The sequence below is a fragment of the Artibeus jamaicensis genome, unplaced genomic scaffold (genome assembly GCF_021234435.1).
Source record: "Artibeus jamaicensis isolate MK-2021 breed Jamaican fruit bat unplaced genomic scaffold, CSHL_Jam_final contig_387, whole genome shotgun sequence".
In the NCBI taxonomy this organism is placed as follows: Eukaryota; Metazoa; Chordata; class Mammalia; order Chiroptera; family Phyllostomidae; genus Artibeus; species Artibeus jamaicensis.
Genome location: NW_026521812.1, coordinates 23,531,862 through 23,546,426, shown reverse-complemented (window position 1 = coordinate 23,546,426; position 14,565 = coordinate 23,531,862). Strand labels below are relative to the sequence as shown.

General features: G+C 42.9%; 1 protein-coding gene across 8 annotated transcripts in view; it reads right to left on the bottom strand.

Annotated features, from left to right (window-relative positions):
* The window catches only part of SCML4 (Scm polycomb group protein like 4), a 104,345-nt gene that overhangs the window by 50,163 nt on the left and 39,617 nt on the right, over positions 1 to 14,565 (bottom strand). For 7 of the 8 annotated variants that reach the window (XM_037158976.2, XM_053664786.1, XM_053664787.1 and 4 more), the window contains exon 2: positions 14,015 to 14,211. In XM_037158976.2, the coding sequence (XP_037014871.2) occupies positions 14,015 to 14,170 (156 nt within the window). In that variant the 5' untranslated portion in view covers positions 14,171 to 14,211. Of the gene's footprint in view, positions 1 to 14,014; positions 14,212 to 14,565 lie in introns of those variants that run through there. The other variant, XM_053664788.1, reaches the window with a different exon arrangement.

Here is a 14,565-nt window from a genome sequence, read left to right as displayed (position 1 = left end):
AATCCAGTAGAGAGGAGAAATTCATGGTACGGGGGAGAGCATGGAGACATCAGCACTGTGAGTAAGTGAGAGGCGATGAGATTTAGTGAATAAGGGGGGTGGACTATGGCCTTCAAGAGAACTATGGACCCTTCATCCTACCCCAATGGGAAGGAAGGCGGAATATGAAGGTCGGGATCTGGGCCGGGTGGATGTGGTGGCGGGAGCTTACAGAAGGCCTCTTCCAATGGCTTCTAATGTCTCAGTGCTGCTGGGAGCTGGGTGTGTGAACAGGGGAGGACGTGTTAATGAACCAGGGGGTGGGAGAAGTGGGGGATGGGGAGCGGTTGCTAAGCAGCATGGAAGGCACAGTGGAATGGGTGGAAATTAGAATGAATTTAAACAGAGCGCCCTGGCTGCACAGGCTGTGTGGGCACGCCGTCTGCAGCTCCCCCAGGAGACTCTAGTCATTGAAAGCTACAATTAACAACAGAGATTTTATTCTGTTCAGAGATGTTCATCTTATTCTGAGGTTAGAATTTGAAATGTTAGAGGACCTGTCAGGTAGCAATATCTGCCTAAATATTATAAAAATAATGTAAAAGAAACCCTGGAAGTAGGAGTGAATCCAAAACCTGCTGTGACTCCGTCACTGTGACTTTGGTGTGATTTCCCCACCTGCTGAGTGTGCCAGGGCTGCGGCCACACGGATGTTCTCCCAGGTCATGCACCAGGGGTCCCCTGATAGTCTTTGCAGGACTGATAGCCCGCTCTACACTACTTGTGATGGGAAAGCCAGTGGTGACAGTCCCTGGGGACTGTGGGCAGTGCCCTCTGGATGAGCCTTGGCTAAACCCCTCTTACTTAGGCTTAAAGCCCTCAGAGTGCCCATCACACAGACAACAATGCTGGTGGGGGAAAAACAGGACTAGCAAGTTGTCACCTTCCCTGCTATGGCCTTTAAGTAGATCACACCAATATCCTTCTGATCCAACTTCCCTAGAAAGATTGATGATAATGACAATGACGATGATGATGATGGCGGGGAAAACTTAGATAGCCAAATGCCATTTACCATTCCTGTAAACTTCATACCAACCCTAACATATAATTCTTCCTCACCATTTTAATATTTATTAGAGAGAGATCTGCCCATTGGACTCACCTCCTATGAAGATCCTTACCTCCAATGAGGTAACAGCCAATTATAATTATAATTATACCTCTTATCTCTGCCCACCATTTCTGCCCAAGTGAAACAATTAAAGGGATTGGACTAATTCAACGGGTTGCAAGGAAAACTGTCTCTATTCATCCAACTTCTAAAACCACTTCTGGGGCTTTTGGACCAAAAAAAAAAATCTCATGCAAACATAGGTGGTATGTCACTTTTTAAAAATATTCTTTTAGTAAGAGAATAATCATAAGTAGGAATACCCTTTGACTTAGCATTCTAAAATTTCTACCTCATTGCATAATACAAAGAATAAAAAAAAACCTAGCTAGAATAGAGAGTCCCCACAATTTCAGAAAGGTCCTAAAACAGCTATGACCCCACTGCTAGGAGCATCTTTTGGTGGGATGTGGGCACCAATGCCGGTGCCTCTCGTGTGCGTGAAATGGAGCTCCTGTGAGCCCCAACCCATCCACGCTATGCTCTGGCAAGGAATGTGTCTTTGTCATTGATTGGGTTTTAAAAACAAAACTTGTTTATTTGCCCTGACTGATGTGGCTCAGTGGATTGAGCACTGGCCTGTGAACCAAAGGGTCACCAGTTCAATTCCCAGTCAGGGCACATGCCTGGGTTGTGGGCCAGGTCCCCAGTAGGGGGCACACAAGAGGCAACCATGTACTGATGTTTCTCTCCCTCTCTTCCTCCCTCCCTTCCTCTATGTCTAAAAATAAATAAATAAAATATTTTAAAAATTGTTTATTTGCTTTGTTTTTCTTTTAAATGGACAAAATAAACTGTTTCTATCTTAGTTTGTAATGCTATTCTTTAATAAAGAGAACCAGGGCTTTTTGAAGCAATGGCTGATTCCAGGCTGGGGCAGGGAGTACCTAAGATGAGTCTGGAGTACCTTGTTGTGCCAAAAAGTAAGAAAGTACTAAACACGCACAACAATGATGGGGGAGGTCATAGGGACACAGAACTTCCAATGGCCAAGTCTACAGTTAAAGAATGTAGTAATAGATTATAATTCAAAGTGGACAATAAATATCCATGACTCCAATCTCCCATGCATAAAAAATCTAAATAATTTAATTTTAAAGCATAACACCCCACTCCTGACATGTGTCCTTTCCTTCCAAAAAGGACAATATGGAAATGGGATGGGCAAGTAACTTTACAGTAGAGAAACCAGTCAGACATTACCTCAGCTGGGGGTCAAGGTCACTGTCCACAGTAATAAGCCGTATCGATAGTACATACCCTTGATGTGACACAATGGGAACAGTCTTCCCCGAAATTCATAACCCCAGTCTAATGAGAAAAACCTCAGTCAACCTAAATTGCAGAACATTTTACAAAACACTTGACCAGTACTCCTCAAAATTGTCAACCTCATCAAAACCAAGGGAAGTCTAAGAAACTTTCACAGCCCAGAGGACCCTAAGGAGACATGATGACTAAATGTGCTGTGGTGCCCTGGATGGGTCCTGGAAGGAAATAGGAAAAAACTAATGACTCTGAACAAAATATGGATGTTATTTAATAATAATGTATTATTGATGGTTGTGACAAAGTTACCACAGTAATGTACAATGTTAACAATAGAAGATACTAGGGGTGGGTGTGTAAGAATTCTCTATCTTTGCAACTCTTCTGCAGAAGTAAAATGATTCTAAAATATGATTTGTTTTGAAAGTATTAAACAATGAGATCTGGCAGTAAAACGGAGAGGAAGGAGGCAGCAGAGGCCTCTTTCTTGGCAGCATAAGATCAGGAGGAGATTCGCTGCCTGGGACACCTTGCTTTCACATATGGGTGCTAGGCCTTGGCATGCAAAGCCAGCAACTCTGTACAGAAGCTGGCAAAGTTGGCACCTTTACCTGCAATTCAAAACCTCAATCGAATGAGTCTGTGACTCTTCACCCATGACATGGTCACCAGTGGCTGGGGGCCTGTGCTTCGCCTGGTTGAAGTACTGTGGTGGGAAGAACAGAGGAGTGGCATCGGCCCTGCCAACGGGAGTCTCCACCGGTGGGGGCTGGGAGTCTGGGATCCGCTCAGCTTGCTTTTCTGTTCACAGATCCAAATTAAGGGCCCAGAGAGTTTCTTGCTCCAGCTGTCTTTCAGGGGAAGACCTTCTCTAAGACATTTTCTAGAGAATCACTGGAAAGACTTGGGAGGGGATCTGGTTGCCAACTGAGATGTGTGGCCAGAGGACCCTAAAGGAGAACGAGTCAGTTGATGTGAAGCTCAAGTGTGTATCTAGGAATACTGTGGCAGAAACAGAAGTACCACCAGCAGTATTTGAGAGGTTGACAAGGAGCTGGAAGTCAGAGGATGGAGGTTCTGGTGGGGGGAGCGTGAGGACATTAGAAGCTGCCTGCTCAGCAGCAGGAGATGAACCAACAAAACAAAATTTAAAAAGAAATTTGGGGTGACAGTGGACACATGCAGTGGCACAATAGTTTTGGGATCTGGGTCGAAGTCCAGCTCGGTGCTTGCTGACCCTCCTCACTCTTATTACTTTGGCTTTTGGAGTCAGCCTTTTCCTACTCTGTAAGGGAAAGATAATAAATGCCCCTCACAGGGAGGTGGCAAGAATTAAATGTGAACATGAAGCACAGGGGTAATGAAACAAAGTGAGAACTCAATAAATGTTTGTTATCATTATTGTCACTAGTATTATTGCCATTATTAGAAATTCCAGAAATGCAATGAGTTGCAAGTTTCTTGTTTCTGCAGCCATGGCAGGAGGGGAAAATTGCTCACCTTTCCTAGGACCTGTCTGCTGTTTCTGCACTTGTTACTCGGGATCACATCTTCACAACTCTTTGCAAACCCATGCCCCTCACTCTTTGCAGATGATCCCCTCTGAGAAACATGCTCCGAGTACATATCGCGATGGTTCCTAATTATTTCTTAAGCAGTGGCTGTCCTTTCCAAGTCTCATCATTTAAGCTAAATCTAAGAAAGAGAAAAAAATTTTCCTTCCATGAGGCAGTTGCTTATTCAAAAAATAAATATCGAGCATCTACTATGTGCCGGGAACTGTTCTAGGTATTGAGGATGCTGCCGTGAATGAGAAGATAAAGTCCCTGTTCTCAATGGACTAATAGTGTAGTAGGAGGAGACAAATAAAAATAACACACACTAAAACATCAAGTTGTAGTAAGTACTACTCTCAATGGTAAGATATGGTGGAGTGATGAAAAGGGACCACATGATCAGGGTGGGCCTATAAGGAGGTGACATTTACATCAGGATATGAATGTCAAGAAGAAGCCTGCGGTGACCAAGGAAAGAACTTTCCAGAATACAGAGTGACCAGGGTAAACTTCCTAAAGCTTGGCTTCTTCAAGAAAATAAGGTCAGGTGGGATGGAATCATAGACAAGAGGTAGAATAATGCAAAATGAGGTTTATAGGTGGTCAGGCATGATCATGAGGGGTTTCTAAGTCAGTGTTGTAGATTGAATTGTGTCCCCCAAAAAAGATATGATCAAGCCCTAAACCTCAGTACCTGGGAATGTGACTTGATTTGGAAATAGAATCTGGGCAGGAGTAATCAGGTTAAGATGGGGTCACACAGAATTAGGATGGGCCCTAATGCCAATGACTGGTATCCTTATCAGAGGAGGAAAAATGGGGCACAAAAATCAGACACAAAAGGGAGAATGCCTTGTGACAATGAAGACAGAGATGGGAGTAGCTCCTACAGCCGAGGGGCACCAGGGACTGTTGGCACCCACTAGAACCCAGGGAAAATGAGGAAGGGTCCTCCCCTGTGGCCTTCAGAAGGGGCACAGCCCTGCCAACAACCTGATTTCAAGCTTTTAGCCTCGAGAGCTGTTGTTTTAAGCCTCCTGGTTTGTGGTACTTTGTTACACTAGTAAATAAATACAGTCAGATTAAGGAGTTTGAATTTTAGTGTAAGAGTTATTATAGAAACAATTTGAGAGTTCTAAGTGAGGAAAGATACAATCCCAGTTTTGTTTTATCAGGATAAGAGGATGGGTGGGGGCAGGCAAGTGGAGAAGGAACACTAGTAAGAAGGTTGTCGCATGGTCCAGGTGACTGATTTAGGGCAGAAGCAGAGGCGGCAGAAAGAATTAGTTGGATTCAGAATGTACTTTGGAGGTGGGATTAAGGTGATAGTGAGAGAAAGCACAAAATCAAGGGTATTTTCTAGATTCATTCACATAAACTTTGCTTTGATAGTATATTTTTATTATGTTAGTTTTAAAATATTGGCATTTTACTAGTTGCTGATTTAGTTAACCTTGGGAGAGCAATAATCCTGGCATATTTCTAAGTTTCAATACTCAAGCAGTAAACTTGAGAATGGGTTTCTCTGCAGAACTTGCAGGTGAGGACGTGCAGAGAAGGAGCGCTTCCCCGTTTGCTCATCTGGGAGATGGGCACTGAGCACAGTCACCCTCTCACACCACCTGGCCCGGTGCAGGGAGCAGCGAGAACACAGGGCTCTGAGACAGGACTGGGGTTCTAACCCTGGTTCTGTTACCAACCAGCTCACACAGAACTCTGATCTACTCACTCACTTTTATGTAGAAAACTAGGTTATATAGATCATTTGAAAACATGCTGCCAATAATGAGTGAAATTAAGATTAATAAAAATAGAGAGGAGCTGACAGTATATGAAGAATAATCAGGCCAAAATGTAGAGGAAATCCAGGCCTTGGGAATTTCTGAGGAGCCCAGGGTTCACCCCAAGGGCTGTAGCCTCAGAGTAAGGGTGAGCCGGTAATGAACTTGTCCTGCCTACCCCCACCCATACCTAGCTATGAGAAAAGTTGGCTTGAAACTGGCAAAGGGGTGTGCAAAATTCCCGAGATGGTATTACCACAGCCAGCTCTGATACAGATTTGCAGCCCAAATTCACAGAACTTGGGCAATAAAGAAAACCTCAGACAGTGAATTTAGTTAAAACATTACCCAATCTGGCAGTGTTCCCAGGTACCTGGAAAAGTAAACACAAATCATCTCTGAAAAAAGGTCTCAAAAAAGTTCCTAAAATAATTTTTTAAATTCAATGAATAACAGAGTTCAAAAATCAAAGCACACAAGAAAGTAAGAGACCAAAGCAAGATTGAGCAATAAAAAAATACAGGGGAAAGAAACCCACAAAGACTTAAAAAATTTAAATATCAGATTTAGATGATAAAAAGAACTGTGATATTGTGTGTAAAGATATAAAGAACAAGCTTGAAAATATGTCTGGAAATCAGAAAACTATAAAAAATAGCATTGCAAATTTTTTAAAGAACCAAATTTAATTTCTATAGATGAAAAATATAATAGCTAAAATTAAAAACTAAATGGACAGATTTAATGGGCATAAAACATAGCTAAGGGGAGAATTGGTGAGTTGGAAGATATGTCCAGAAAATTATCCAGGAAGTATCAGAGAGACACACACACACAAACTATGGCAGAGAGGTTAAAAGACATGGCAAAAACAAGAAGTTTTAACAAATGGAATATCTTCCACGTGCTGCAAATAAACTGACAAACTATGATTCTACACCCAGAAAACTTTTTTTTCCAAAAGTGAAAACAAAACAAAGATACTACAGAGGACTAAATCTAGAGAATTCATCACTAGAAGAACTATAATAAAGAGATTTATAAAAGATGTACTTTCAGTAAATGAAATGGAAATTGATCCCAGGTGGAAGGTCTGGTGGGCAAAAAAGAATAAAAAAAATTGTTAAGTGGTAAATACACAAGTGAATCTAAGTGAAAATGACTATGTAAAAATAATTATGTCTTGAGGAATTAAAAAAGCAAAAGAGAATTACAATGTCCTAGGGTCTTTGTATTATCTAGGAAGATGAAACAGTAAGGTTAACTCTATAAAACTTTAGTAAGTACATGTGCTGTGCTTTCTAGGGCAATCAATAACGCAATAGAAAACGAGTGCTTGACTTTCGAAGAGGAGGGAAACATTAAGTTAAAAGATATAAAAGAAGTCAGAAAAACCGGAAAAAGAACATAGAATGAGTGAGGCAAATAAAATACACAAGATAAGACACAGATTTAAACCCAAACCTGCCAGTCCTTTCTTTAAACATTAATGGACTAAATGCCTGATTAAAAGACAAAGACTATTAGTCTACTGGATGCTGTGGGTTGAAATGTGTTCCCCAAAAGATGCTGAAGTCCTAATGCCAGTACCTGTGAGTGTGATCTTTGGAAACAGGGTGTTTGCAGATGACCAAGTGAAGCTGAGGTCATTAAAGTGGTCCCTAATCCCATAGGACTCTAGTTCTTACAAAAAAGGGGGAATTTAGACACAAAAACAGACACCAACAGAGGAAGGACAATTGGGAAGAAGCAGGGAGAACACCAACTATGGAGCCATGGAGTGCCGGAGGCCTCCAGAAGCTAGGAGAGGCCTGGGACAGATCCTCCCTCATAGCCCTTGGCGGGAATGACCCCAGCCAACGAACTTGATCTCAGACTTCTAGCCTCCAGAACTGTGAAACAATAAATTCCTATTTTCAAGCCACCCAATTTGTTCTTTTCTTGTTAAGGCGGCCCTGGGAAACTAATATGCCAGATTTTTTTTATTATGTTCTCCCTCCCTTCCTTCTTCGCCCCACACAGGGAAGGGCGGCTTTGTCTGTGTCCCTGCCTGTAGCTTTCCTTGGGGGCATGTTCCTCCTTCAGATTTCCTTTCTCTTCACATCGAACTCCCTCAGGGTTCTGAGGGGGATGCTGAGGGGGGCAGAGTCAGGGAAATCTGGGCACCTCACAGTGTTTAACCTCAGAGTTTAGTCTCAAACCCTGCCTGTTGGAAATACGAATCAGCTCCAACAAGAAGTTTGTAGCCATGGAGTTAATTCCATTGCTAAGAGTCATCCTGTTCCTGGGTCTGAGCGTACTTTTTCCTCCCTGCCTTTGGGGGAAGAGATGAAATTCCCCCCTAAGTTCTGAATTCCTCCTGACAGAGGGGAAGACAAAAAAGGAGGCGGTGACTATTCCATGGGTATTCAGAGACAGGAAAAAAGAAAAACAAAATCTCTATCACTAGAGAAAGTAGAATAAAAAACCAGATCTAACTGTGACAATTATTTAATGGAATCTTGTCCTCTGTATCTGGTGACCACAGTGATCTTTGGTAAAGACCACACACTTCAATGCTGCTTGACTGAGTTTCTTACAGGCCCGGTGTAAGGGGCCATGTCCTATGTATCAGCAGGCACAGGGTCAAGGCAGGCAGTCTGCAGGTGAAGAGGGGACGTGGGACTCTGGTTACAGGCATCCATGCTCTGCAGAACTCAGGGCAGAGGGAGCTGGACCAGCCTGTATGGGTTCACTGGGACGATTGTCAGGCTGTCAGGAATACCACGAGTTAATTGTTAAGCACAGCCATTACTAAAAACAAATGCATGTCTACTTAGAGTATTAATTAAAGTATATTAAAAATGAAGGTAATAAATATTTAAAATGCATCATTTTCTAGTTATTCCACCATTGCATCTGTGTGGAATCATGGAAACACAAAGTCAAATGGTGTGTTGCTGTACATCTTTTCCCAAAATCATGTCCAGAAACATCACATTGGTTACTTGAAATTGGCCATATTGGGAGTATTTAGGCTTTGGAAGTTGCAAATGCTACAAATTAGGGTTGGATTTATTATTTTATTAATTTATGGATTTAAGAAAATGTTTAAAATGCACATTAAACAAAAGTATGTCTTGTCTGTAGCCATTATACTGGAAATAGTACAAAATGACATATATTTTTTAGTGCAAAACTATTATTCAATTCAGCAAAGATGTCACTTACATCCTTGACAAAGGAAAGAAATTCCAACATACAACTTCACTGTTTACATTTGTCTTATTCCTTAATGTCAGTCAAAACATCAACTAGCATTCACCTGGGAGCTCTACTCAGAATGCTGGAGACATTTACCGGCACACCACTGCCCCGACCTACTGCTGAGCCTGGGCCATGACCCTGACCCTGCTGCAGCCCTGGGGTAGGGACTGGGGGTTGCGGGGCAACAGAAGTCCGAAGGAGAGACAGTGCTTGCCCTCAGAGCTGCATACCATTCAGCCAGAGGGAATGGCTCCTGCCTTGTGCCTGTGTGATCATGTCCACCGTGGACCACAGGCGGCACTCCGCACCTGCCCTCAGGAAGAGGGGGGCCTTAAAAATAGACACAGGAAGTTATTAAATATCCATTCTCCCCTGGCCTACTAGGAAGCTACATGTAGTGTTCCTATATATGATTCTAAGGCAACATAAGATCTGGGTAATCAAAGAAGCATTAAAGCCAATTCAACATTTCTAATGAAAATGCATTTTAGAAAGAAGCTTTAAATAAGCATTGAAAGAAACAAAACCCTTTTATCTTAAGTTTGAACACTCTCTTAATTGAGATTTTTGTGAACCTGACTTATCATTACACAATGCCAAGAGCACATACTTTGGGTGGGGGGAGGGGAGATGACAATAAGGAAAGGGGAACAAAACAAAATGTTGTGTTTACCCATGTTCATTATACAATTACTTTCTTTAAAGTTAAAATTTCCAGTAAACACAGACTGTCCTTTGAGTACTTAGCCAAGGCTGCTGGTTACTCCCAAATACCCATGATGCCTGTAGTGCTAATAATAGAACCCCTGAATTTTAGCTCATCACCTGGTCTTCAGCCCTACATTCTCCCATCTCCCTTAGACGTAGGTGTGGTCAAGTGACTGAGTGGGCCAGTGGGATGCAAGTGTAGGGGTATGTGCAACTTCGAGGGCTGGGCCCTTAAAGGGGAAAGACGTGCCTTTACTAGCTCTGTCCCCATTCTGCTGGCTGGACCAGTGGGGTAGTGGGAACTAGAGAAACTGTTTTAGAGCATGAGGTAGAGACTTTGTGTTAAATAGCAGAGTAACAATATAGAAAGAGCCTGGGTCCCCATCACCATCAAGCTTTGAACAGCACCAGATGGTCTTCCGGCCTTTAATATGAGAGAGATATTATTAACTTCTATGTTCTTTAAGCCACCACGATAGCAGCTGAATTTGAATCCTGAATATTACCAACATTTTAGAACATTTTAACCATTTGATTTTAACATTTCAGAAATGGAATTCTTTCTAGAACATGTTATACTTTTCTTAACTCAATACACAGACAATATAATTTACTCTCTTTGGAATTAGGAAGCATAATTACTCTTCTGAACATAATACGAAGAGATGAGGACGTGTAGAGGGCTGCTGGCCCCACGGTACATGGCCTCGAGGCTTCGGGCTTGGTTGATTCATGCCTAATTCCTGCAATTTTCCGACTCCCCTCATAATCAAACTATCACGGGTCACATTCGCCTAGAGCCCCAGACATAGAGGTGGTGTTCAATAAATGTTACACATTGTTGGTATTAGTATTAATTATTATTATGTATTGGGGGCAAATGGCCATTTCAAAAGTCCAGTACTTTTAATTTTTGCTTAAATCAGAGTTCTAATTATAAAGACACAGAAACTGGAAATCCTACTACATGGAGACATTGAGTCATCTGTGTCTACAAATGGAAGCTAGTTTCTCCTTGGTGTAGACGCTCTCTCTTTACCTCTTTAAAAAGACTTCAGTAGTCCTGGCTGGTGTGGCTCAGTGGATTGAGCACCAGCCTGTGAACCAAAAGGTCCCCAGTTTGATTCTGGGCCAGTTCCTCAGCTAGGGCTGTGTGGAAAGCAACTGATACAATCAATGTTTCTTTCCCTTTCTTTCTCCCTCCCTTTTCCTCTCTCTAAAAATAAATAAAATCATTTAAAAAATAAAAACGACTTCCATGGTCTTATTTGCTGTCGTGGAATCTACCTATTGACCTTGGAAAGTCTCTGAATGAAGAACCTAAATCAGTAGCAGATGCTGCAAACAACGTGGAAAGATTCTATTTGATAATAAAGAAGACTCTTTCCATGGCAGTCAGAGTACAGCTCTGCAGAAAAAAATGCAATGATAAGAGGTGTTTGCTTCCTTTGACTTGCAGGAGAAATGGCGGCAAGGCCATCAGATGACACTGTCACAGCAGTGAGCATGTGCCACAATGTGGCTGTGGTCTGGGGCCAAGAGAGAGATGCCAGATGGGCCTTGGGAGGAGGCATGACCTATGAACTACAGAGCACTGCCATCTGGCTGCCAGTTGAACTTTCCCTTTTCTGCCCATAATTCAGTCATGTTACTCTCAAGGCCCAGAGAAGGGTTAAATGTCGCCAGCTGGGTTAGCAGTCTTAAAGGAGAAGCTTGTTCCCTACTTAAGGGAACAGAGAGTCTCCACACGTGCAGGAGCACAGTGATTGACAGAGCAGCTTGGGGCAGCACCAGGCAAGGAGTGACAAATATCGACCAGCCTAGACCCATGATGAGGGGTGGTTGGCACGACCAGAGGTTCTTGGACTCTCCCAGGGATGAGACTGCCAAAGACTCAAACACTTATTTTATTATAATAATATCGTTAGTATAAATATATCATAATGTTATTATTATGAAAATTTTGTTTTTATTATTTTATAATACTCATATTACATATTTTATTGTTCTATATTATTAATATATTGCCATAGAATTATGCAATAATTATTATTATCCCTTCAGTGGCCAGGTGAGCACATAGTCTTCTCCACCAAAATGTTTTCCCCTTCAAACCTACAGCTGTTAATAAATGTCTATAATTGAGTTTGTAAGAAGTGTATTTATAGTACAGGTAACCAAACTTTGAGGAAGGGCTCAACAGCATTTTTTTTTAATATGAGACCTTTAAGAGTAGACCAAGTAAATCTTATTTTGCTTGCTCAGCATTTTTAACAACGTCTGGCTCCCCAGCTATACCCCAGAGTGTTGAAATTGCCAAATGAGCGGTCATTTGGTAAATGGAAGGAAACCGTACAGTGTCCTTGCTGGCTTCTCCACAATTCAACCCCTTTTGTTAAGGGTGAGGGTTATTTAAAATCTACTGGGAGTTAAGTTTTCATTTTATTGTGCCAAATAGGACTTTTTATTGCAAATTGACAATATATGAACTTTTAAGATATAATGAATTTCACAAAATAGAGGAACTATGTTCGAAAAAGAATAATCCTTCGTTTAGCTTTATGAAGATGGTTAAGTGGTTGTCATTTTTCTTATGTCACAGGTGGGTAGGAACTTGCAGACTGGCACCTGGGTTGGAGCCATTCTTCTCAAATGCTTGGGGAGCTGTCTGGGAGCTGCAGGCTTGGAATAATTCCCCCAAATACACAGGTGATGGACTCAGAGAAGAGCTGTGGCACTCCCTGCCTGCTCTGTGCAGGGCCTGCACGTCTGCTAAGCATCCCCAAAGCTTCCTTCCTGCCCTGCAGCGTCTCTGAGTGTTAGGAGCACTGAAAACTGCCCTTTGTAGGAGGCAGGAAAACTGCAAAGTTGAATTCATTCCATGGAGTGAATTTTCATTTTTCTTGGCCCCAGAAATGCTGTGTCTGTCAGTAATTTTCATTCTTGGGTCATGGCTCCCAGGGGAGTAGGAGAAAGGCCAAACAGAAGAAAAAAGTTTGCAGTGTGTTTCTTTAGCTCCTGGATTTGCTCCCTGGCTCTACAAACAGAGAGGCTGCCCAGCTCCTGCCTTCCAGATACAATTCCCAGACCCTGGCAACTGCACAGGTAGGTGAGCAGAGAGACCCGCCCTGTGCCAGCTTCAGAGACACAATTCCAAAGCGTCTGTGCCCGTGAGGAAAATGAGGCCCTCTCTGTTAGAATAATCACCAGTGACAAAAGACTTCACCCAAAACCTTTCAGTAAAACCCATGACCCCCAAAGAACTTTGAGTCACTTCCCCCCACCTACTGTTTTTCTTTTCCCACAGCTGGAAGAACTGCAGAGAACCAAAGGACACAGGCTGAATTCATAAGCCTTGTCGTTCTGCTGACCTGAAATAATTTCCATACGTTCCCTAAATCTATGGGAGTTAATTGCCAATTTGCATTTTGGTCGGAGCATTCGGATCTCAAAATGGAAACATAAGCTCTTTATTTCAAGACAAGTAAATGAAGGAAAACTTCTGTGGCTCATTTTCTAATGCCTAAAAGGCTTGTGGAGAAAAACTCAGTCTTTCCTCTCCAGGAGCCTCTTCAAAAACATCTCAGAGGAGAAGCTAGTCCTGAGGGCTGGGCTGCTTCATGTGACTGCAGTTACACTGGAGAATCTATTCTCCACCCCCAGCCTCTCCAAATCATTCATTCTTAAAAGGGTCATGGGATTTTAATTTTGCCTGATATGCCTCCTTGGAGCCAGGCTTGACGTCAGCACCTTTTAATAAGCAGGAAACTATGAATTAATGCCCAGTGTTTTCAGGATGAGTCCCCTTCCTTGTTGAGGCTCTATCTGGGAAAACTCTTCTGTGTCCTTTGACACCAGCCTGCTCGTGTTATTAATTTAAATGTCTCGGGAACATCATCTGCTTCTACTAAAATGAATGACGAATGAGTTCCGGAAAGCGGTTTTGAGAGCCGCCCCGAAAGGCACAGTCAGGGGGAAGCTCAGTGTCTGAAACACTAATTTAGATGCGAGGCTGAGTAATGTGTGTGTAGCTCTGACCCTAAAATCTGATCACCTTACAACTCTCCTCACCTGGTGTAATTCACTTTCTCTGCTTGTGAAAATGCAGGAGACGGCAACAGCATGCATCATGTGCCACGCGGTAACAATGAGGCCACATCGGGCACGAGCTCCAGCGACAGAATCTTACAGGTCCCGTGTCCGCCCAGCTCCCAGTCTTTCCTCACGTTCAGCGGTTGGAGTTCTGCCCAAGCGCCTATGCCCCAGCCCAATAACACCGAAGAAAGATCATGGAGCCGTACCTTGTACCCGGGTTTCCGCCCTCTTTTCTTTGGGATCTTCACCGCTGGTAAAGAACCAGCTGAAGCAGAATAAAGGTTATGAACTGCCATCTTCACAGGCGTTGAGTGAAGTGGGGGTCGGCCTCGCTTTCTCCCAGGGATCCTCTGAGACTGCATTTCTGCTGGTGCCAGTCTTACAGAAGGAAGTGACAGATCGTCTGCCGGCAGAAGAGGCGCTAAGAATTAGTCCAGACACAAAGCAAAACAAAAACAAAAGTGTTTGTCTGGTGTGCAAGGGAAACATGGGTCTGGTTTGGCGATTCTGGTTTGTACCACCCCTTAGTGCAGGGGAAGACCACATAGGAGAGGGTCAGGCACCAGCAGGACCTTTCATGGTGCTGCCAAGCTGAGCTCCTGGTAATTTCAAGGGCAGCAAATTTCCACAGGACTTCAGTGAAGTAGGAAAGATACTGGCTGGTGGAGAGGACAATAGATTCCCAGCTCCAAACACCAATGATAGTGTCACCTGCAACACGCCAACTTTATCTATGTCTCAGTTTCCTCAGTTAGTT